The sequence below is a fragment of the Colobus angolensis genome, unplaced genomic scaffold (assembly GCF_000951035.1).
Source record: "Colobus angolensis palliatus isolate OR3802 unplaced genomic scaffold, Cang.pa_1.0 Scaffold446, whole genome shotgun sequence".
Lineage (NCBI taxonomy): Eukaryota > Metazoa > Chordata > Mammalia > Primates > Cercopithecidae > Colobus > Colobus angolensis.
Window position 1 is genome coordinate 575,194 of NW_012117888.1, and position 25,615 is coordinate 600,808.

The 25,615-nt window shown below is 35.2% G+C and overlaps 1 protein-coding gene across 2 annotated transcripts in view; it reads left to right on the plus strand.

The window, feature by feature from the left end:
* LRCH2 (leucine-rich repeats and calponin homology (CH) domain containing 2) overlaps positions 1 to 25,615 on the plus strand; it is a 129,203-nt gene that overhangs the window by 77,581 nt on the left and 26,007 nt on the right. For both annotated transcript variants that reach the window (XM_011957537.1, XM_011957538.1), the window contains exons 12-14: positions 5,178 to 5,243; positions 14,652 to 14,700; positions 14,779 to 14,895. In XM_011957537.1, coding sequence (XP_011812927.1) covers positions 5,178 to 5,243; positions 14,652 to 14,700; positions 14,779 to 14,895 — 232 coding nt within the window. The remainder of the gene's footprint in view (positions 1 to 5,177; positions 5,244 to 14,651; positions 14,701 to 14,778; positions 14,896 to 25,615) is intronic.

Here is a 25,615-nt window from a genome sequence, read left to right on the forward strand (position 1 = left end):
AAAAAACAACCCCATCAAAAAGTGGGCAAAGGATATGAACAGACCCTTCTCAAAAGAAGACATTCATACAGCCAACAGACACATGAAAAAATGCTCATCATCACTTGCCATCAGAGCAATGCAAATCAAAACCACAATGGGATACCATCTCGCACCAGTTAGAATGTCAGTCACTAAAAAATCAGGAAACAACAGGTGCTGGAGAGAATGTGGAGTAATAGGAACACTTTTACACTGTTGGTGGGACTGTAAACTAGTTCAACCATTGTGGAAAACAGTGTGGTGATTCCTCAAGGATCTAGAACTACAAATACCATTTGACCCAGCCATCCCATTACTGGGTATATACCCAAAGGATTGTAAGTCATGCCGCTATAAAGACACATGCACATGTATGTTTATTGCAGCACTATTCACAATAGCAAAGACTTGGAATCAATCCAAATGTACATCAGTTACAGACTGGATTAAGAAAATGTGGCACATATAATATTTTTGATTGACTGCTTGAAAATTAAATCAATACATTTAAAACTAGTAGGAGCCATTAGTTAAAAAATTATGTGTTCTCCCTAAGGAAAACTCCTGCTATTCTTCAAGATGTATGCAAAAGTAATTTCTGTCTTTTTCTGATTCTCTTCTTCTTCATCCTTTTTAGATGTTAGTACATACTAATATAAGAGCTTTTTAGATTAAATATTAATATTCAGTGACATTGTTGTAAGTATGTCTAATTTTTGCAGACGTTAAAATATTTATAATATGATCATAAAATAAAGAGCACTATTTTTTTCGATACAGAGCCTTGCTCTGTTGCCCATGCTGGAGTGCAGTGGCACAATCTTGGCTCACTACAGCCTCTGCCTCCTGTGTTCAAGTCGTTCTCATGCCTCGGCCTGCCAAGTAGCTGGGATTTCCGGTGTGTGCCACCACACCCAGCTATTTTTTTGTATTTTAGTAGAGACGGGGTTTCACCATGCTGGCTAGGCTGGTCTCAAACTCCTGGCCTTAAGGATTGCACCCGCCTCGGCCTTCCAAAGTGCTGGGATTACAGGTGTGAGCCACCAGGCTCTGCCAAAGAGCACATTTTACTTTTAAAATTTATAATGTCTATAGAATTTTAGATCCCTAGCCAATTCTGTTAATGCCTGTACTTAAACTGGATCTCAGAATTTTTTAATGCTAAATCTAGTATTTTTTCTATTAAATAATCTTTCTTCCTTCTACAATATGTTGCCGTTACTTAGATCTTTTAGATTTGGGGAATTAAAATTTTTTGTTTACTGTCACAATACTTGAATTTGAATGAGACCAAAAATCTAAGTGTAATCCTATATGAGGATATATCCTACAGTGGATTTGGTATAATTTATACCTTCTCTGGTTGTGGATTTTCCTTTTCATGCTGTATTATTGTGTCTTATATTCCAAATATATTAGAGAAGGATCTGAAATGCTATTTAAAATTGTAGGCCAGGAGTTGTAACATCTCTTTTTAGGTTTTAAAATAATTATTGTACATTTTGTTTGTTTTTAGTCTTGATTAAAAATAATTTAACTGGATTAAGATTGCCCTCACCTACAGGGAAATATCATCCAGGACTGCTACTTTGACTGCATATTACTTAGCTGTTCTTTAACTTGCTACTAGTAGAAGACAAATGCAGTGTTAGCTCTCAGCTAAATGAAACCATGTGTCTTCTCCCAAACTAGAGGTAATTAAAAAACAGCTTACATTGAGTTCAGTGATGATTTCCTTATGGCAGTTTTGCCACTTGCTTAGTTGATATATATTTTTTATTTTTTAATTAAAAAAAAATTTTTTTGAGACAGAGTCTCACTCTGTTGCCCAGGCTGGAGTGCAGTGGTGTAATCTCAGCTCACCACAACCTCCACCTCCCGGGTTCAAGCAATTCTCCTGCCTCAGCCTCCCGAGTAGCTGGGACTACAGGCGTGTGCCACCATGCCCGGCTGATTTTTGTACTTTTAGTAGACACAGGGTTTCACTATGTTGGCCAGGCTGGTCTCGAACTGCTGACCTCATGATCCGCCCATCTCAGCCTCCCAAAGTTCTGAGATTACAGGTGTGAGCCACCACGCCTGGCAGTTCATATTATTTCTTAAAATGTCTTTGATTCTTTAAGAAACTTTATGCCAGTACTTGGTACATGAAACTATCCTAGGGGAGCAGCAAGAGGATATTGTACAGAATTAATACTCAGAAAGGGTGAGAAAAGAGATCAGCAAATAAACCATCAAACTGGTAACTCATAAAGTTTTAAAGTCTGAAGCCTAGTTATTTAGAAGACTGCCCCCACTTTGTCTGATTAAGATGTGTTGATTAAGCTACTTTATGTTTATAGTTTATTGTTGAATTTTTTTTAAAATTGAAAAATAGTCTTTATCATCCCCTGTCAATATATTGGATTATTATTTCTACTTGCATCTGAGTGTATTGAAGTCACTCTGAATCAATGGCTTTAACTATATTTAAATAGCCATTCAGCAAGTTCTAATTTTACCTTCACTATTATTTTGGGAAATAAAAAAAAGTCTTGAAAAAAATCATTATCTTAAAAATAATGTTGTATGATGAATAAGTTCTAGGGATCTGCTGTACAACATTGTGCCTATAATTAACAATACTCTATTGTATACTTAAAAATTTGTTAAGAGAGTAGATCTCTTGTTAAATGTTCTTACCAAAATAAGATAAAATTGAAAAAAGGGATCATGTTTTTAAGAACAAGAAAAATCAAGGAAAGAACTGAGAATAAAATGATACTATTAGAATATTCTTAATATTAACTTGATAATAAAAAAGGAAATTCTGTTGAAAAACAAAGAAGCTGATATGTATTATAAATTACTGAGCCAGTTTTACAAATTTCCATGAGTCTTACTCATTTATATTAGTGTTAGAAAGGTGGCTACTGCTCTTTTTCTTATACTGATTTTCTTAAGGGGCTTAATAAGTCGATGTTTAACTGGCTTCTTAAATTTTGTTTAGTTATCATTCTAAAGAAAGGATTAAAATATATGTGTGATTTTGCAATAAATAGCTTCATTTAACCGGTTCCCATTGCATGTTTGTTCCTGCTAACTTACGCTGTAGTATTTTCTGTTGTGTCTTTCCTTTTAGTAATTATTTTATTTGCTTTTAGGTGTGTCTTGAGAGTTTTTCTTTATTGTGGAAAGATGAGCCTCTAATTACTATGTGATATAGCTAAATAACAAAAAGCAATTATGAAAAGTTATAATTAAAATGTAATTAAGGATCATGGAAAGCAAAACTAGGTTTGGGAAGTTCATAATTTTGTTTTAGAATTATAGAAATTATGGACATTACCTCTTTTATTATGATTTTTTCCTGATCATATGAACATTTCAATTTGAGGAGCATCATGTTAACCTCTAGCTTGTTATAACTAATTAGGTAGATCTCTCAGTCCTTGAAATCTATGTATTCTTTTGTTTCTGCTTCCTTTACAAATGACTACCCTGTGTCTCCAAAAACATCTTCCCCCATCTTTTGGTTTGGTTGATTTATGTAAAATGTGAATACAGACAGAGGCCTTTAAGTTGTAGGGCATCATTCAGTGATAAACTCTTCCAGAGGACCAGAGCAACAAGACACGCATCAAGGTATCTAGAGTTTGTGGAAGCCTTCAAGTATTATGGGACCAGGTTGACATAGCTGAATTGTATAGTCTTTTACTTAAAATAAGTACTGGTAACTGGATTAGGGAAGTATGTTAATAATCTAGATGTTTAATTAGAATAGATGTTTGTTTTGACTTTGGGTATCAGAGTAAAACACAAAATAATGTACATAGCAAAATTTTATGTAGGTGAATTCTCAAGTACATAAAATATATTTTATAGGTAAGTGGATCTCAACTTTTTTTTCTGTTTCAATATAACTCATACACAGCCATAATCACAACACTAATGAATGTGTGGTGAGAAGGAATCAGAATTTACCGTAGTGAAGGCCATTGTAGTTTGACTCCCCTGCCCCTGCAATAATTCTGCAGTTTCCTCCAGGATAGTACTTACTGCTATCTCTTCTTTAAAAAAAAAAAATACTCTTTTAAAATATATTTTTCCTAATAGTTTTAGATATTTCATTACCTTAATTTTTCTGCATTTAAGAATTTAAGGCAATTTTAATGCATGCCTGTATAAAGAAGAATGAATGTCCTTAATTCTGAAATTGTTTGGCCCAAGCTACACTGATTGGTGTATGATACTTGTCCTTTGCATCTCTATCACTTTTTCCTAGTGAGGCCCTACTAGATCCAAGCTGGTGAGGAATCCGGCATAATGGACTTTGGTTTCTTTATGCTAACCATATTTCTGTAATTACCAACTTATATTTAATTCATTATGTATTTTATTGGTCAATATATAGCTTTTATTTCAAATCCGTTTCTATGTTCTTTTGGCAGTTGACATCTGTAGATTTTATTTTGAATAAAAGGCAGAGATTTTACTTCTATGATATTAAATTTTAAAAGTGAAAATTATATTTATATATATAGTAACATTAAGAACTCAAGTATGGTTACTTATGTTAAGGATAGTTAGTAATTCATTACTTTTGACTTTGAGATTAATACTTAGAATTATGTAACATTATGTAGAAATAGTTCTCTCTTATAATGGTTCATTGTTTTCTTTTGTTTTAATGGTTTTATGTAGTTATTAAAAGTTTAAGAAACTTGTTTTTTTTTAAAGAATTGAACTTGAGCACTGATTTTGCATTTAGAATTAAAATTTTTCATTTGGCAAAATAATTACGTATTACATGAACACACCTCATATAATTTGCTGTGCTGGAAAAAATAAATCAGTCATGATGGTACCTCTGTATCTCTTTATCTTCTATCTCAGCCCAAAGTTAGATATGCAAAGGGCAATAATAGCATGGCTAGAAGATAATCCAAACTTTGAGAAAGGGTTTATAAAAGAAGATGCCTGGAAAAGTTGCTGAGCTTCATTTTGTTGTAAGTAGTACACTTACGGGCATCTGATCTAAATAATATTTAAATATTATTTTCTAGCAAAGATCTTCAAGGACCAGATGCAGTTTATTTTAGAGATTTTTAAATATATCTTGTGATATAATATTCTCCTTAATGTATTTGGGAATTAATATGTTGATTTACTTCTAGGATTCTTAATCATTCAACTTCTGTGATGAGAAACAAGCCAAAACAAACTGTGGAATGTGAAAAGAGGTATAAAAATCTTAGTTTTTACTTAATATTTTATAACGAGTACTGATCCTTTGACGGTGATGTTTTTGTATATAGATTTTAGTTAAATAAGTGATACAGATTTAATATAACTAGATAATTTAAGTAGGAGTTAAATTTACTTTTGATATAAGCAAAATAAAAAATGCTGATCTTCTTTGCTCATAGATGCATTTTTGTCTTGATGATAGAATCATTTATCTATTCATTCAGCAAACATTTATTATATTGCTATTCCTGCCAGGAATAATGTATTTCTTTAGCATTGATTGTGTTTATTCTCTATAATATTGTGTATATTTTCATTGCTTTTCAATTGGGTGTTACTAAATTCTTCTATGTGAATACATGATATAAATCCACATATATGAATTCCTGAGAACTAGAAGACCTTGAAAGTTTCTATTTATTCTTTTTGATGGTTTGAATTTAGATTAGACTCAACTCCTGAGTCAATCCTCTGAGAATATTCAGGCCCATTCTTTTTCTGCTTGGCTTATTGCAACAGTCCCCAGACATAGCTCCTTTCTTCAGGTTTGCCTAGCTTTAAGTCTGTTTTCTGCACAGTGGAAGAGTGATAATTCTGAAACATAAATCTTACTTGTGACTCCCATGTATTATCTTCTAATGACTCTTTACAACTTTTAGAATAAACCTTAAAATATTTAACTTAACCCATAAGATTGAAGTGGGTTTCTGCTTACCCTGAGAGCTTCATCTTGTACATTCGGCCACTGGCACCATTTGCATTTAGGAGCAGAACTTCTTTCTTCATTCCAGGATGATTTTATCTCTGTGTTCTACCTTCTTTTATTTTATTTATTTATTTTTAATTTTTTATCTTTTGTTTGTGTTCTACCTTCTACATCCTGGTCTCTTTACTAGGATTTCCCTTCCGTCTACCTTCTTCACTTAGTCCTTCAGAATTCAGTTCAAGTGTAAGATTAGTTTTCATATCCAAGCCTAGAAATATTCATCCATCTCACATTTCATTTAATTGGATTTAACCCACTTTTTCTCTTTTTGAATACTGATTCTGCTATCTTACATGTTTGCTTTCTTTTAAGTTTCCCATTCCTTTATTTCCTGCCTTAAGCTTCCTCCACAGGTTCCTAACATTCTCTTGAGAAGGCCTCAATTGCCCAAACTGTAAAACTGTGATATCCAATCTTGGCTTTTCTTTTATAAAACTATTACTTTTTCTTTTCTCATTTTCAAAACAGTTATCTAGTTCTTTCTTGAAAGACAAAACCAAAGATTCTTTAATGTTTTCCTGATTATGAGAGTAATGTAGCTTTCTTGTTGAAAAATTGGAAAATTTAGCAAACATAAAGAGAAAATAAACAAATGAATATCACTCATTGTCTCACTCCCCAGAGATGACAAGTCACATTATTTTGCTACTTTGCCTTTTAGACCTTTTCACCATATGAGTATTTGCATTTGCATATGTGTACATGTATATGTGCACACACACACACTGCAGGGTTATATAACCTGTTAAATACCCAACACTGCCACTTAGATGCATATTAGGCATGTCAAACATTATTTTCCAAAACCATACTATTAATGTTCCTGTTGCACCCCTAAACTTGTTCCTCCTACATTTTTCTCAATTTCAGAAAATGTCAACTCCATCTTTCTAGTTGGTCATCTCAAAACCTGAGAGTCATCCTTAACTTGTCCGTTTCTCTCACACCTGATATCTAATCCATTAGCAAATCTTGTTGCTGTACTTTAGACTATATTTAGAATCCAATCATGTCTTAGCACCTCCACTCCTACCATCCTAGTCCTAGCCATCTCTCACTTGAGTTATTACAGCAGCCTCTTAACAGGTCTCTTTTCTATCCTAGCCTTCCTTTAGTCTGTTTCCCACAAAGCATCAGATTGATATTTTTAACCACCTCCACTCCTACCATCCTAGTCCTAGCCATCTCTTACTTGAATTATTACAGCAGCCTCTTAACAGGTCTCTTTTCTACCCTAGCTTTCCTTTAGTCTGTTTCCCAAAAAGCTTCAGATTGATATTTTTGAAATGTAAGTCAGATCATATCATTCATCTTCAGAATTCTCTGCTGACTTCCTTGTTATTCAGAATAGAAACTAGAGTGCTTTAAGGCCTAGTAATGCCCAGCATTTGGTTTCAAAACCTGTCTTTTCATTCTCTCTCTGGTTAGTTCTTTTCTATCTATACTGGCCTCCTTGCTGAATCTCAGCAGATCAGGCGTTCTCCTCATCCCCCAAGGCTTTTTGTTTTTGCCTCTGCCTGGAATGATTTTCCCCCAGCCATATTTCTTAATCTTGTACATTCAGGTTTCTGTTTAAATGTTACTTCATCAGCAAAGCATTCCCTGAACAACATGTATAAGAGCATGCCTCCCCAACCCTTTTGTCTCTATTTCCCACACCTTGCTTTACTTTTCTTTATAGAACTGAACACCATTTGGCATTCTGAATATATACTTCTATACTTGTTTATTGTTTTTCATCAGCATCCCACTACCCAGTGGGTACAGTACAATAAACATTTTATGAGATCACGGACTTTATTTTCTATTCCATTTAGCACAATGCATAGCACACATAGTAGGTACTCAAAAAATATTCATTGAGTGACTAAGTTGGGAGAATAGGTTGAAATGATGAATGCCAGGAACTGTGTTGTGTGCTGGGAGATACAATAGTGATCAAGAGAGATATGGTCCCCGCCCTCATGAGATTAATGATTGATGGTTTTGTTTGTTTGTTTGAGATGGAGTCTTGTCTGTTGCCCAGGAGTGGCGTGATCTTGGCTCCCTGTAATCTCTGCCTCCCGGGTTCAAGCGATTCTCCTGCCTCAGCCTCCAAATAGCGGGAATTACAGGCATGCACCACCATGCCCAGCCAATTTTTGTATTTTTAGTAGAGACAGGGTTTCGCCATGTTGGCCAGGCTGGTCTCGAACTCCTGGCCTCAAGTGATGTGCCCGCCTTGTCCTCCCATAGTGCTGGGATTACAGACATGAGCCACCATGCCCGGCAAGATCGATGTTTTAATATATTGCGGTTTTGGGCATGTTCATATTTTGAAATATGGCTTTTGAATATACAAATCCACAATTAATAGGAATGGATTACCTGTTGGTGACATTAGGTAGCATGTAGATTTGTAAGAGAAAACTGGAAAAATTCTGGGTACTTAGGTTTTGGGTATGAATGATTAGTCTCCCTGAAATGCCTGGACAGCTTTGTACTGGAAGTGATCTCAGTGGTCTACTTTCCAAAGATTTCTAGCCACTTCTAGCAATCAGCATGAGCCCTGGGACATTGCAAACATACAAGAAAGTTGTGATAAACTATTGAGAAATTGGTTGGCAAAGTATCAGGGTACAGTTGAAAGAGCTTAGGTCTTGAAGTCAGGCAGATTCGGGTCAGAGTCCCACCTTTAGCACTTACTAGCTGTGAGGCTTTGGGTAAGTTTTAAAATCAGCCCTAGTGCCTGGCACCTACATGCTTAGTAAATGTTAGCTCTCTGATTATTTCTTTCTACTTACCTTTCTTCCTATAGAGAGGTAGATTATTGTAGTGGTTAAGAGTTCAGGCTAATAGAACCATGCTGTCTGCGTTTGGATCCTGAATCTGTCTCTTGGGGAAGTTATTTAGCTTACTCTGAGCCACATATACCCCTTCTGTAAAACACGAATAATAGCAGTATCTACCTCATGGTTACTGTAAAGATGAAATGGGTTAATGTATTAAATTGCTTATGACAGTGATTAGCACACAAAGTGTCACATATGTTATTAATTGTTAAACTATAGTTATTACTATTACAGACTTTTTATTTTTCCTTTCTTTTGTATCTCAGTCCTTCCTTTCTCAATTCTCACCTGCTTTTTTATTCAAAAGGGAAATAACTTTGTGGGTATTCTTTTTCTAATATTAAGAAGTATTACATGACCTTAACTTTTTTTTTCTTTTTTTAAAATTATACTTTAAGTTCTGGGATACATGTGCAGAATCTGCCGGTTTGTTACTAGGTATACATCATGTGCTATGATGGTTTGCTGCACCCATCAAAACACATTAAATTATGGGAAAATAATAATTTAAATTCTGTGACATTTTTTCAGCAGTGCTTGGGTGAGCACACCCCGTCCCTTCCCCACCTTTAGAAATATCTCACATACTTTCTGTTAACAAAAATGAGATCATACTGAGTATACTGTTTAGTAATATGCATTTTTCATTTAATATTATAGTGATGGTTTTATATACCTACTAAATCTAAATATACATTTTGATGAACTTTATATATTCTGTACACTTGCATTCTTTTCCCTTCTTCCCTCCCCTCCCCTCTCCTTCCCTTCCCTTCCTGTCCTTTCATCTCTCTCTCTCTTTTTTTTTTTTTGACAGAGTCTCACTCTGTCACCCAGGCTGGAGTGCGGCGCAGAGATGAGGTTTCACCATGTTGGCCAGGCTGGTCTCGAACTCCTGACCTCAAGTGATTGACCTACCTCAGCCTCCCAAAATGCTGGGATTACAGGTGTGAGCCACCATGCCTGGCCCACTTGTATTATTTTCTTAACTTAAATGCTTAAAGGTATGCTATTGATGGATTAAAGCATAAATGTACATTTGAAGCTTTTGATATATTGTCTCCAGAAGCTTTATGTTTGCATTCCCACAAGTAACACATGGATAGCTTTACTTCCATACTTGTTAACATTATACATTATCAATCTATTTAATCTTTGCCAATCTAAAAAGAACAAATTATATCAGAATGTTTTATTTTTCATTTCAGTGATTAAATTAGTGATGTTGAGTATTATTTCAAGTATGTATTGCCTATCTATATTGCTGCTTTTGCAATTTGTTTGTGTCTCTTGTAGTCAGAAGTACTTTCTATTGTTGAAATAATATTGAGTTTTTTTATGGCCCAGAATATGGTCTGTCATGGTAAAAGTTCTGTAGGAACTTGGAAAAAAATGTTTTCTGTGGTTATTGGTTAGAGTCTTGTATAATTTCAACTGTGTTAAGTTGGTTGATAGTATTGTTTAAATCTTCCATACCTTACCTATTTTCTGTTTTCTTGGTCTATCAGTTAGTAAGAGAAGGTTATTGAAATCTCCAACACTAATTGCAGATTTATCTTTCTCCTTGTAGTTCTATAATTTTTCCTTCATACATTCTGAAGCTCTATTATTAGGTATATAAATGTTTAGGATTGTATTGTCCTCTTGGTGAATTTTTACTGCCATTCTGAAATGACTTTTCTTTATATTCTTGATAATATTCTCTGCTCTGAAGTCTACTTTTCTGATATTAGTATTGTCAGTACAGCTCTCTTTTGTTTAGTATTAGCATGATGCATGTTTCTCCATCCTTTTATTTTTAACTGATTTGTGTCTTTGTAGAGAAAGTGCATTTCTTGTAGTTAGCATATGGTAGCATCTTCCTGCTTTTTATTGAATCTGACAATCTACTTTTTAATTGCAGTGTTAAAAATCATTTATATTTTTGTAATTAATGATATTTTGAGGTTTGCTGTATGTTTCCCTTCTGTTCTATCCTTTTTATTCATTTTTTCTCCTTCTCTGTTGTCTTTTGAATTATATTTTAAAATTTTTGTTTATTTCCTTTGTGGGCTTATTTGCTGTAACTTTTTGTTATGTTAGTGGTTGTTTTAGGGGTTAGAGTATGATATTTAGCTTATCACAGTCTATCTTCAACTGCTATTATACCATTTCATGTATCATGTGAGAACCTTACAACAGTATATTTATATTTCTTCCTTTTTAGCCTTGGTGTGTTGTCATACATTTTACCTTTTATATATCTGTTATGTATACTATAACACATTGTTATTTATGCTTTAGACAATTATTTCTTAAGAACATTTAGATAATCAGAATAATGTATTTTATGTGTTCAATCCCTTAGTTACTATCTCCAGTGCCCTTTATTTTTTGTGTAGAATCGTATTTACGTGTGCATCATTTTCTTTCTGCCTAAAAGAGAGATTTTAACATAATTTTGCTACTGGTCTGCTGATTGAATGCTTTTAGCTTTTGTATGTCTGAAAAAGTATTTTTTAAATTTTTTAATTTTTTTTTCTTTTTTAAAGAAACAGAATCTTGTTCTGTCACCCAGGCTGGAGTGCAGTGGTGCCATCACAGCTCACTGCAGCTTCGACTTCCTGTGCTCAAATGATCCTCCCACCTCTCAGCCTCCCAAGTAGCTGGGACCACAGGCATGTGTCATCCCACCCAGCCAACTTAAAAAAATTTATTTTTTGTAGAAACAGGGTCTCACTATGTTGCCCAGGCTGGTTTTGAACTCTTGGTCTCAAGAAATCCTCCTTCCTTGGCCTCCCAATGTGTTGGGATTATAGGCATGAGCTACCATGCCTAGCTTACCTTCATTTTTGAAAGATATTTTGTCTCATACACAATTCTAGTTTGACATTTTAGTTTTCTTTGAGTACCTTGAAGAGGTTTCTCCACCATCCTGTGGATTCTATTGTTTTCTATGAGAATATTCTTATCTTTGTTTTACTTTGCCTAATGTGTCCTTTTTTCCTCTGGGTGTCTGTAACATTTTTTATCACTCATTTTAAGTAATTTGATGGTGATATATCTTGGTGTAGTTTTCTTCATGTTACTTTTGTTTGGAGTTCATTGAGCTTCTTGAATTTGTGGGTTTATTTTCATGAAATTTGAAATTTTGGGGCCCTTATTTCTTCAAATATGTTTTCTATCATTTGACCTCTTCTATTATGGAACACCAATTAGGCCACTTGAAGTTTGCCACAGAACATTAATGTTCTATTCATTCTTTAATATTTTTCTGTCTGTGTTGGGTTTTGGCAAGTCCTTCTGCTTTGTCTTTGTGTTTGCTAGTCATTTCTTGTGAAATGTCTAACCTGCAGTTAATTCCATCCAGTTTGTTTTAATTTTTGATGTTGCACTTTTTATTTCTAGAAGTTTGCTTATGTCTGTACTTACCACGTTCAGTCTTTTCCTTTAGCTTCCTGAACATTGCTTGGTTGAATTTTTGATTGAATGACAGACATTGTATACTTTACATTCTTGAATGTGGATATTATAGTATTATTATACATATTTTTGACTTCTGTTCTGGGATATGGTTAAATTACTTGGAAATAATTTGATATTTTGGGACTTGGTTTTATAATTTATTTATGTGGGACCAGTGCAGCATTTAGTCTAGGAATAAATTTGTCCCCTTAATGAGGCAACACCTTTCTCTACTGGATGTCCTGTGAATTATGAGGTTTTCCAATCTAGCTGGTGGGAACTGGTGCCACTCCTGATCCTCTTGAGAATCTGGGAATTATTTCCTCTAATCTTTGGGGGTAATTTCATCCTTTTGCCTAGGGTAATTTCCTCACATACATGTTCAATGGTCAGTACACTCAGATGAAAATTTGAGGGATTGTAGATCTCTTTCCTTTCTCTGTGCATTGCCCTTTTCGTTGTTACTGTGTGCTATGAACTCACTCTGCCCTTTTCTCCCTGGCTCCAGCTCTGTCTCCTGAATTCTGGGCCTGCTAGACTCTGCCTTAGTTTTTTCTCCTGGGCTGGAAACTCTTTCCATGCACCAACTTGGCTCAGTTATGGGATTCGCCTTCTTACTCATCTCTAAAGGATAATGTCATTTTTTGCCTAATATTCAACGTCACGGAAGGCATAGTTTTAAATATTTTGGCCATTCTTTTAGTTTTTTTCAGTCAGAGTATATATCTGGTCACTGTTAGTCTATCTTGACCATGAGCAAAGTCTAGTTTTTACATTTTATGTGTTCAAATTTGTTAGTATTTAATTTTGATTGTTTCTCCCATAGGCTCTCTCTATTCCAATATTTAAAAAATTACTGCCTGTATTTTTTTGTGATACTTTGTGATTTCTTCTTTATATTTAAATCTTTTAACTTTTCATTTTTATATTTGGTATGAGGTAAGGAATCTAGTTTTCTTCCTCCCCCCCCGCCTTTTTCTCACCATGTCTCCTTCCCCTTTTTAATTCTTTCTTTCTGTGTATATTTTACAAGTGATCAATCAGTTGTCTCTCTACTACTTGTAAGCCATTACTTTCACAATGATCTTAAATGTCATTTTTTTCAGAAGTTATATACTTGTGGTCCTATACTCCTTCCATTGAAAAATCTGTAGATTCTGGAGCTAGTAGAAAGGGAGGGTTGAGAAGTCCCCTTTATTATATAACTTTTCTCTTCCTGATCATCCATTCTTCCAAATTAACTTTGGAACTTCTTTGTCAAATTTTTAAAGCAAATGAAAAAATACTTCTTGAGTTTAAAAAAATTATTATTACAGTTCATTTCAGTTATTAATTAAGTTGAAAGATAAGTTATACCTGTAATACTTATCTATCCAAGAACCTTTTGGTTATTCAAGTCTCTTACTAGACATTTGTAGTTTTTTCATGTAGGTACTTGTACAAGTATAGTTAAGTTTCTTCCTAGGTATTTTATACTTTTCTTTCCTTTTATGAATAGCGTTTTTTCTAATATATCTTTTAACTCATTATAGTTGATATGTAGGAAAGCTATTAACTTTTGTATGTTTTTCTTTAATTGGTAACCTTACCTCAATAATAGATTTTTTGTCTTTTTCTCTTGGATAATCATGTGTTCTATAAATTTTAAAAATTGTATTCTTTATATCCAATTTTTGTGGGTTTTTTTTTTGTTGTTCGTTATTGCACTATACAGAAGTTCCAGAATAGTGTTAAGGTATAGCAGCTTCAGTGGACATTTTGTTTATGCATTTTTTCCAAAGGAACTCTTTGTTCAAAATTGCCATCTAATAATAACAGCATGCATAGTCTACCTTATCTCAACAACAAAAAATTAGATGAAAATAATTTCCTTCGTAGCCTCTGTTTTGTTAGAATGAACAGGTTGAGTCCATAATCAGTAATTCAGTAGGCAAAAATAACTACTCGCTTGAGCTCTTTGGCATTTAGACCAAAGAAATTATTTAGTCTAAATAATTTCTAAAAATTATTTTTTTTTTTAGTTTTTGTTAGTTATTTTCATATAATAAATATCTTGTCTGTCCTTTGACAGTATATCTTTAGATATTTCACTTATTTTAGCTTCTGGGAATTCCTTAGAGTAGACCTATACATAGGGCCTACATAGAATAAACCCATTTTGATGTTTCCTGTAGAGCAACAGGTATTAGAAACTTAAATAAGTTTCTATTAACTTTAAGTTTTATGTTGTTAGCCCAAAGTGTAGACATGGGTAAATTCTTTACAATTTTTTTTAAAAGATAACATAGTAAGGTTCATAATATATATTTAACGATTTATTCTAAATATTTTAACATATTAAGGCATCTTTAATTTTTTAGTGTCTCAGCAGATGAAGTTAATTCACCATTATCGCCCCTCACATGGCAGGTAAGAAGAAATCAAGTTACTATTATATCTATAATTTTGTTCTCTTTTATTTAGTTAAAAGAAATTGTCTCATTACAGCCCTTAGAAAATCAGAAGGATCAAATAGATGAACAACCGTGGCCAGAATCTCACCCTATAATCTGGCAGAGTGAAGAAAGGAGGAGGAGCAAACAGATTAGAAAAGAATATTTTAAGGTACTCTATATTAAGTTTTGAAATTTACTTTGTAATTATTAGTTTCTATTTTGTCAGTTTTGTTTTGAGTTAATAAGGTAGACTGTAACTCTTTAGTTTAATGTAGTAAATGTGTTATTTTGATTTCTCACATATATGGGGTAATACGATCTAATTATATTCATAAGATTTCAGTAATTGAGAACAATTGAGTAGATAAATATAAATTATGATTTACCAAATACTTTACAAGATAGACGAATGTTTGCTACACTGCTAGTTGTAGCAATATGTAGTATGTTTTAAAAAAATTGTCCAGGAAAAGTCTTTCATTGGATTTGTTTCAATAAATGTTTGACACATATTTATAATTAGCATTTAACTGTTCCTATGTAAATAAGTGCTGTTTATGTAGTTCTAAAAATGCTTGAGGGCAGGTTTTTCCATTTTTTTTTCTTTTTGTTACCTTAGTAGATTGCTGGAGGGTCTTTTATCTTAGCTAAAAGAAAAGCTCAGATCATCCAAATTATCCCAAATTTCTAGTTAGCAGGGTTTTAATGAAATTTTACTGTGTATACCTTTGTAAATATTGTATTATTGTCTATTTGTGGTTGGGGTCTGCTGTATTTGTAGAAGCCCATCATTAGAATTCGGAATAATTTTCAATACTAGCGAGAACTCATTTCTGGAATTTGACTCAAATGAATAGTACAAACAAGCTTCTGCTCCATGAATAGCAAATTTTGTTGTTTTTGTACATGTTTTATGTTTCTCAAAGCCTAATTATTATTAGATGATAATAGTAATTTTATCTAAAAACGTAGTACTAGTCTACATTGTAGGTAAGTTCAAGTTTATATCACTAATAAATAGGATTATATTCTCTGTTTTCCTCTGGTAGAAATAGATCTACATGCACATTTGTTTGTTTCTATATATGGGTGTGTAACATGCATTTGGAAATAGTATCATATGACTAAAACAAAACTGTTATATGTCTTAGTGGATCTGTGATAAATTTAAGCCTTCAACAAATAAATACTGAGTCCTTTTAATGAGTCTTACATTTCTTGGTCAATATGAGAGATAACTTAGAAACAAAAGACACGAGGAAAAAGGGAAGGACATTCTAAGTAGAACCCTGGTCAATAATAGTGAAAGTTTATTTATCCCAACCCTTTATACATCTGTAATTGTGTTTATATTCCAGCATTAAAGTTTCCCTTTTTAGTTCATTGGACCTTGAACAAAGGCACTGAATAAAATTTGCTTGTAAATAAAACTTAGTGAATGACTGATGATATGGGGGAAATTTTAGTAGTATTTCAAAATAATAAAAGAAATTTGATATTTATTTGATCTCCTGCATTGTAGTATACCAGTACAAATTCTTAGTATACTACCAATATCGCAGTATAACAAAACCAGTTCTCCTTTATCATAATAACAATATCAATTCTGAGTATTTGTCAAAAAACTTACATAGCACTAAGTGCCAGGCACTGTCCTAAGACTTCACAAAGATCAACTCATTTAATCTTCATAACAACCCTATGAGTTAAGTACAGATGATGAAATTAAGGCACAGAAATGCAAAGCAGTATTCTTCAGGTCACTTAGTAATGAGTGGCAGGCAGAGTTGAGATTTGAACCCAAAGCCTATGCTAGGCTGCCTTTTTATCTACTGTGTATAGCCTAATATCAAATGAGCAAACATTTTCAAACAAACCTTACTGGTTTTTATTTTTATTTTTTCTTTTAGAGACAGAGTCTCTCTCTGTTGCCCAGACTGCAGTACAATGGCATGATCATAGCATACAGCAGCCTCAAATGCCTGGGCTCAGGCCATCCTCTGGGCTCACGTGATCCTCTTGCTTCAGCCTCCCCAATAGCTAGAACTACAGGCATGACCCGCAGTGCCCTGCAAATTTTAAAATTTTTTGTAGAGACAAGGTCTTATTATGTTGCCCAGGCTGGTCTCAAATTCCTGGCTTCAAGACATCCTCCCACCTAGGCCTGCCAAAGTGCTGAGATTACTGCCATTTTTGGCCTACTTTTAGTGATTAAAAAAATATTTTACAGTAACTTAAGTAGACTTCTCAAGATGTCTTAATAGAGGCCACAGTGAACATTTTAAAAACATAATTCTTTGGTTTAATGGCATCATTCATTGGTATTTTATTTTTTATAAAATAATCATCTTCTATAATATTAGTTATGTTATAAAGTTATTAAACGAGATCAAATGATATAATATTTGAAGTGCACATTACATAATCATCATTCAACAAATGTTAATTTTTTCCTTAATGAAGTAGGTGGAAAGATAAGCTTCAGTCACTGGGAAATGTTTTAAGGAGATGTGTAATTCTCCTAAACTGTCAGAAGATGTCAGTATTAGGACATAGTAAAATGAGTATGTCACTAGTTTTTTCCTAAGATGTCAAGAAAATATAAATTGACATACAGTTTCCTAAATTAAATCAACACTGTTATTCAGAATTGTCAGTATTTTCATGACTAAAACATCAGCAGCTTCTATGAGGTGACTTTCTTCCAAAAAGGAAATTTCTCTTAATCACCTATCTCCCGATAATTGAAAGGGCTATTGGTAGGTTGTATTATTAAAAGCTAATCAGGATTTATAGTTCATTAAACAGTAAAATACACTACACTCGAGGTTTATATCAGGTTATCACTGAGCTTGTTCAAGGGTGGCTCTTTTAGGTTTGCTGTGTTATGAAATGTACAGAACTTTTGTGCAACTTTATCTTAATGCATATAAATGACTGAGGCACAGGGTTTCTTTGTTTCTGTCCCATGGTAAATTATTTGTCATGGTTATTCAGTGTATTTATTGAAAGTATGTGTTTGTATGTGTGTGTGTGTGTGTGTGTGTGTGTGTGTGTGTGTGTGTGTATAAGAAATCCAACTCCCCTTTCTTCTAAGTTTTGAAGGCTAATTTTGGATAGTATTTTTTTCAGGTAAGTCCCTGAAACTAGGTAAAACTGTTTCAACATATTGGCTAGATTATGTGAGCAAGAAGACAAATTGGGTCAGGTTAAGTTAGTAAATAAATCATGGTAGGAAAGTTACATTGACTCTTTTAGATCCCAGGCCACTGTTGTATAGATTATTTTTCTAGTATATAAACTTTAGTGTTCTTATAGCCAAAATAAAATCACTGCATTTCAGTGAAATTCATTATGCCAGGAAGTATTTTATTAAACAACTTTTTAAATTTTAAATTTTTGTGGTTTATATTAGGTATATATATTTGTGGGATACATGAGATATTTTGAAAGGCATACAATGTGTAATAATCACATCATGGAGAATGGGGTATCTATTCCTTCAAACATTTATCATTTGTGTTATGATCAATTTATACTCTTTTAGTTATTTTGAGATGTACGATTAAATTATTATTGACTATTGTCACTCCATTGTGCTATCAAATACTAGGTCTTATTTATTCTATTTTTTGTGCCCATTATCCATCTTCACCTACCCTCTACTCCCACACTACCCTTCCCTAGCCTGTGGTAACCATCCTTCTACTCTCTATCTTTATGAGTTCAATTGTTTTGATTTTTACATCCTACGAATGAGTGAGAACATGTGGTGTTTGTCTTTCTGTGCCTGGCTTATTTCACTTACCATAATGACCTGCATTTCAATCCATGTTGCAAATGACAGACTCTCCTTCTTTATGACTGAATAGTACTCCTTTGTGTATGTGTACCACATTTTCTTTATCCGCTCTTCTATTGATGGACACTTAGGTTGCTTCCAAATCTTGGCTATTGTGAATAGTTTTGCAATAAATATGGAAGTGCAGATATCTCTTTGATATACTGATTTCCTTTCTTTGGGGTATATACCCAGCAGTAGGATTGCTGGATTGTTTGGTAGTTGTATTTTTAGTTTTCTGAGGAGCCTCCAAACTGTTCTCTATATTGATCGTACTAGTTTACATTCCCACCAACAGTGTACGAGGGTTCCCTTTTCTCCACATTCTCACCAGCATGTTATTGCCTGTCTTTTGGATATAAGTCACTTTAACTGGGGTAACTGGGGTAATATATCATTGTAGTTTTGATTTGCATTTCTCTCATGATCAGTGATGTTGAGCACCTTTTCGTATGCCAGTTTGCCATCTGTATGTCTTCTTTTCAGAAATGTCTATTCACATCTTTTGCCCATGTTTTAATCTAATTATTAGATATTTTCCTAAAGAGTCGCTTGACCTTAAATTCTGGTTATTAGTTCCTTGTCATATGGGTAGTTTGCAGATATTCCCTCCTATTCTCTGGGTTGTCTCTTCACTTTCTTGTTTCCTTTGCTGTGCAGAAGCTTTTTAACTTGATATGATCCCATTTCTCCATGTTTGCTTTGGTTGCCTGTACTTATGGGGTAGCTCAGGAAATTTTTGCCCAGACCTGCGTCCTGGAGATTTTCCCCAATGTTTTCTTACAGTAGTTTTATAGATTGAAGTCTTAAATTTAAGTCCTTAATCCATTTTGATTTGATTTTTGTATACAGCAAGAGATAAGGGCCTAGTTTCATTCTTCTACATATGGATATCCAGTTTTCCCAGCATCATTTACTGAAGAGACTGTCTTTTCCCCCGTGTATGTTCTTGGCACCTTTGTTGAAAATGAGTTCACTTTAGGTGTGTGGAGTTGTTTCTGGGTTCTCTGTTCTGTTCCATTGGTCTGTGTATCTGTTTTTATGCCAGTGCCATGATGTTTTGTTTACCATAGGTCTGTAGTATAATTCGAAGTCATGTAATGTGATTCCTCCAGTTTTGTTCCTTATTCCCAGAATAGCTTTGGCCATTCTTGGTCTTTTGTGGTGTCTTCTAAATTTTAGACTTGATTTTTCTATTTCTGTGATGAATGTCATTGGTATTTTGATAGGGATTGCATTGAATCTATAGATTGCTTCGAGTAGTATGGACATTTTAACAATATTGTTTCTTCCAATCCATGAATGTGGAATATCTTTCCATATTTGTGTGTCCTCTTCAATTTCTTCCAGCAGTGTTTTATAGTTTTCATTGTAGAGATCTTTTACTTCTTTGGTTAATTCCTAGGTATTTAATTTTGTTTGTGAGTATTGTAAATGGGATTATTTTTTAAATTTCTTTTTTAGATTGTTCATTGTTGGCATATAGAAATGGTACTGACTTTTGTATGTTGATTTTGTATCCTACAACTTTACAGAATTTGTTTATCAGTTCTATTTTTTTTTTTTGGTGGAATTTAGGTTTTTCCAAATACAAGATTATATCATCTACAGACAAGGATAATTTGACTTATTCTTTTCCAATTTGGATGCCCTTTATTTCTTTCTCTTGTCTGATTGCTCTAGGTGGGACTTCCAGTATTGTGTTGAATAACAGTGGTGACAATGCACATCCCTGTCATCTTTTAGATCTTAGGGGAAAGGCTATGAGTTTTGGCTTTTATTATGTTGAGATATATTTCCTCTATACCCCATTTTTTGAGAGTGTATTAGTCTATTTTTATGCTGCTGATAAAGACATACCCAAGACTGGTCAATTTACAAAAGAAAGAGGTTTATTGGACTGACAGTTCCACATGGCTGAGGAGGCCTCACAATCATGGTGGAAGGTGAAAGGCACGTCTTACGTGGTGGCAGACAAAAGAAGAGAGCTTGTGCAGGGAAACTCCCCTTTTTAAAGTCATCAGGTCTCGAGAGACTTATTCACTATCATGAGAACAACACTGGAAAAACCTGCCCCCATGATTCAATTACCTCCCACTGGTATCTCCCATGACACTTGTGAATTGGGTGAGTTACGATTCAAGATGATATTTGGGTGGGGACACAAGCAAACCATATCAGAGGGTTTTTATCATGAAGGAATGTTGGATTTTAGCAAATTCTTGTCCAGCATCGATTGGAATGGTCATATGATTTTTGTGCTTTATTCTGTTGATATGATGTATCACAACAATTGATTTGTATGTTGAATCATGCTTGCATTCCTGGAATAAATCCCACTTGGTCATGATGAATGACCTTTTTAATATATTGTTGAATTTGGTTTGCTAGTATTTTGTTGAAGATTTTTGCATCCATATTTTTCAGAGATTTTGGCCTGTAGTTTTCTATTTTGCATGTGTCTTTGTCTGGTTTTAGTATTAGGCTAATACTGGCCTTGTAGAATCAGTTTGCCAGTATTCCCTCCTCTTCAATTTTTTGAGTACTTTGAGTAGGATTGGTATTAGGTTTTAAGTTTTTGGTAGAATTCAGCACTGAAGCCATCAGGTCCCAGGCGTTTCTTTACTGGGAGACTATTTATTACAAATTTAATCTCATTGCTTGTTATTGACATGTTCACATTTTGGATTTCTTCATGATCCAATTTTGGTAGGTTTTACGTGTCTAAGAATTTGTCCATCTCCTCTAGATTTTCCAATTTATTGGCACATAGCTGTTCATAGTAGCCAGTAGTGACCCTTCAAATTTCTGTGGTATCAGTTGTAATGTCTCCTTTTTCACCTCTGATTTTATTTGGGTCTTCTCCTCTTTTTTTCTTAATCTGACTAAAGGTTTGTCAATTTTGTTTATGTTCTCAATAAACCATATTTTTGTTTCATTGATCTTTCGTATTTTGTTTTCTTCATTTCAAATTTATTTATTTCTACTCTGATCTTTATTCTTTCTTTTGTTTTTGTTTGCTTGTTTGTTTATATCAGAGTCTCACTCTTTCTCCCAGGCTGAGGTGCAGTGGTGTCATGGCTCACTGCAGCCTTGACCTCCCAGGGTCAAGTCATCCTTTCACCTTTTAGCCTTTCAAGTAGCTGGGACTACAGGCACCACCACACCCAGCTAATTTTTGTATTTTTTGTAGAGATGGGGTTTTGCCATGTTGCCCAGGCTGGTCTTGAGCTCCTTGGCTCAAGCAGTCTGCCTACCTCACTCTCCCAAAGTGTTGGAATTACACATGTGAGCCATGACACTTGGGCTGTTTCTTTTCTTCTACTAATTTTGGGTTTGGTCTGCTCTTCCTTTTCTGGTTCTTTAAGATGAATCATTGTTAGTTGTTTGAGATTTTTCTTCTTTTTTGGTGTAGTACTTATAGCTGGAAGTTTTCCTCTTAATACTGGTTTTGCTATGTTGTATTTGTATTATCATTTGTTTCAAGAAATTTTTCAATTTCCTTCTTAATTTCTTCATTGACCCACTGGTCATTTGGGAGCCTATTGTTTAATTTCCATTTGTTTGTATAGTTTTCAAAATTCTTCTTGTTATTGATTTCTAGTTTTATTTCACTGTGGTCAGAGAAGTTGCTTGATGTTATCTTAGCAACTTCTTTGTTGTTTGAATGTTTTAAGACTTATTTTGTGACAACGTATGGTCTATCCTTGAGAATGACCTTTGTGCTGAGGAGAAGAACGTATATTCTGTAGCCACTGGATGAAATGTTCAGTAAATATCTGTTAGGTCCATTTGGTCTATAGTGCAGATTAAGTCCAATTGTTCTTTGATGATTTTCTGTCTGGGACGTCTGTCCAATGCTGAAAGTGGGGTGTTGAAGTCTCCAGCTATTATTGTATTGAGATCTATGTCTCTCTTGGGCTACAATAATATTTGCTTTATATATCTGAGTGCTCCAGTATTGGGTGCATATATATTTACAATCACTATATCCTCTGACTAAGTTTACCCCTTTTTTATTATATAATGACCTTCTTTGTCTCTTGTTAATTTTATTTTTGAAATCTGTTTTGTCTTTTATAAGTATAGCTACACCTGCTCTTTTTTGGTTTCCATTGGCATAGAATATCTTTCTCCATTCTTTTTTTTCTTTTTTCTTTTCTTTCTTTCTTTTTTTTTTTTGTTTTGAGGTGGAGTCTTCCTCTGTCACCCAGGCTGGAGTGCAATGGCATGATCTCCGCTCACTGCAGCCTCTGCCTATTGGGGAAACCCCACCCCCGATATTCAACGTGTGTTCTTTTCTATTTTCCTAAGTGGCAACTGGTCTGAGAAATAAAGGGAAAGAGTACAAAAGAGATAAATTTTAAAGCTGGGTGTCTGGGGGAGACATCACATGTTGGCAGGTTCCGTGATGCTCCCTGAGCCGTAAAACCAGCAAGTTTTTATTAGCAATTTTCAAAGGGGTGGGAATGCATGAATAGGGTATGGGTCACAGAGATCACATGCTTTAAGGGCAACAAAAGATCACAAGGCGAGATCACATGGTCAGGGCGAAACTACAATCACTAACGAACTTCCGTGTCCAGCTGTGCATACATTGTCATTGATAAACAAGGTTCAAGAGCAGAGAACCGGTCTGGCTATAATTTGCCAGGCTGGAATTTCCTAATCCTAGCAAGCCTGGGGGCGCTGCAGGAGATTAGGGCATGTTTCATCCCTATTTACATCTGCATAAAGGCAGACACTCCCAGGGCAGCCATTTTAGAGACCTCACCCTGGGAATGCATTCTTTTCCCATGGCTATTAGTTATTAATATTCCTTACTGGGGAAAGAATTCAGTGATATTTATCTTACCCGTTTTCAGTAATAAGAGAAATATGGCTCTGTTCCACCCGGCCCACAGACAGTCAGACTTTAAAGTTATCTCCCTTGTTCCCTGAAAATCGCTGTTATCCTGTTCTTAAGATGCCTAGATTTCATGTTGTTCAAATACACATGCTCTACAAACAATTTGTGCAGTTAATACATTCATCACAGGGTCCTGAGGTGACATACATCCTCCTCAGTTTACGAAGATGACAGGATTAAGAGATTAAAGTAAAGACAGGCATAGGAAATCACAAGGGTATGGATTGGGGAAGTGATAAGTGTCCATGAAATCTTCATAATTTATGTTCAGAGATTGCAGTAAAGACAGGCGTAAGAAATTATAAAAGTATTGGGGAACTAATAAATGTTCATGAAATCTTCACAATTTATGTTCTTCTGCCATGGCTTCAGCCAGTCCCTCAGTTCAGGGTCCCTGACTTCCCGCAACAGTCTGCCTCTTGGGTTCAAGCAATTTTCCTGCCTCAGCCTCCTGAGTAGCACATGTCCAGCTAGTTTTTTTATTTTTTGTATTTTTAGTAGAGATGGAGTTTCACCATGTTAGCCAGGCTGGTCTTGAAACTCCTGACTTCAAGTGATCCACCCCCCTCGGCCTCACCCCAACATCACTAAGCTAAAGAGAAAGGTCAAGCTGGAAACTGCTTAGGGGAAACCTGCCTCCAATTCTATTCAAAGTCACCACTGTGCTCACTGAGATAAATGCGTATCTGATTGCCTCCTATGGAGAGGCTAATCAGAAACTTAAGAGAATGCAGCCATTTGTCTCTTATCTACCTATGACCTGGAAGCCCCATCCCCGCTTCCAGTTTTCCTGCCTTTCTGGACTGAAATAATGTTTGTCTTACATATGTTGATTGATGTCTTGTGTCCTCCTCAAATGTATAAAACCAAGCTGTGCTCTGACCACCTTGGGCACATGTCATCAGGACTGCCCGAGGCTGTGTCACAGGCACCATCCTCAACCTTGGCAAAATAAGCTTTCTAAATTAACTGAAACCTCAAGTGATCCACCCCCCTCGCCTCCCAAAGCCCTGGAATTACAGGCATGAGCTACCACACCTGGCCTCAAGTGTGTTTCTTGTAGGTAGCAGGTCATTGTGTCTTATTTTTTCATCTAGTCAGCCATTCTATATCTTTTTATTTTAATAGTTTAGTTCACTGACATTTAACGTTACTATTGATGTTTTATTCTACTGCAGCTAAGATGGCACTCAAACCACAATACAAAGTCCTTCCCACTCTTCTTTCCCCTTTCCACAGATAGAGAAACCTCTTTCTGTGGCCACCACCACCACTGACCCATGGGGGTTTCTGCTAGGCCACTGCTCATGGTCTATTAAAGCCAAAGGGCTCTTCAATCAGCTTGTGGTGAATGCTGCCAGTCCTGGGACACACCCTGAATTCTGGCTTAGGGCAGGTCCAGAAATGCTGCCCAAGAGCGGAGGCCTAGATTCCTGAACTCCAAGAGACTGCTTGTTGCTTACCTCACTGTGAATGAGTGGGTTCCTAAGGCGCCAAGTTTCCCTTTATTTTTCCCTCTGCTTTTCTCAAACAGAAGTCTCTCCATGTAGCCACCACAGCTAGTTTTGTGCTAAGTCTTACCTGAAACCAGCACATCTCAGAGTCTCTCCCAAGGCCCACAGCATAGTACCTGGGCATTGCTGCTGGTTATTCAGGGCCCAAGGGCTCTTTCGTCAGCTGGTGATGACTCCTGGCAGGACTGGGTCTTTCCCTTCAAGGCAGTGGGTTCCCTTTTGGCCCAGGGTGTGTCTAGAAATGTCATCCAGGAGCTAGGGCCTGAAATGGGGGTCTCACAACTCTAGCCAGTGCCCCATCCTATTGTGGCCGAGCTAGTATCCAAGAGGTAAGACACAGTCCTCCTCAGTCTTCCCTATCCTGTCCTCAGGTGAAAGGAAGGGGTCTCTTTCTCATTGATGCGAAGTGCACTGCCTGGGGTTGGGAGCAAAGTGGTGCAAGCACTCCCTTAGCTTCCCCTGCTGGTGTCTCCTTAAGTCACATGCCACCCTAGTACACTGGCTCTAAGCCTAGCACAGCACTAGGAGTTGCCTAGAAATTGCAATCCTAGACTGCCTTTCAAGTTTACCTAGAACCCCAGAGTACTTTAGCCTGTGATTGGTGAGGTTACTGAGAAACTTAAGT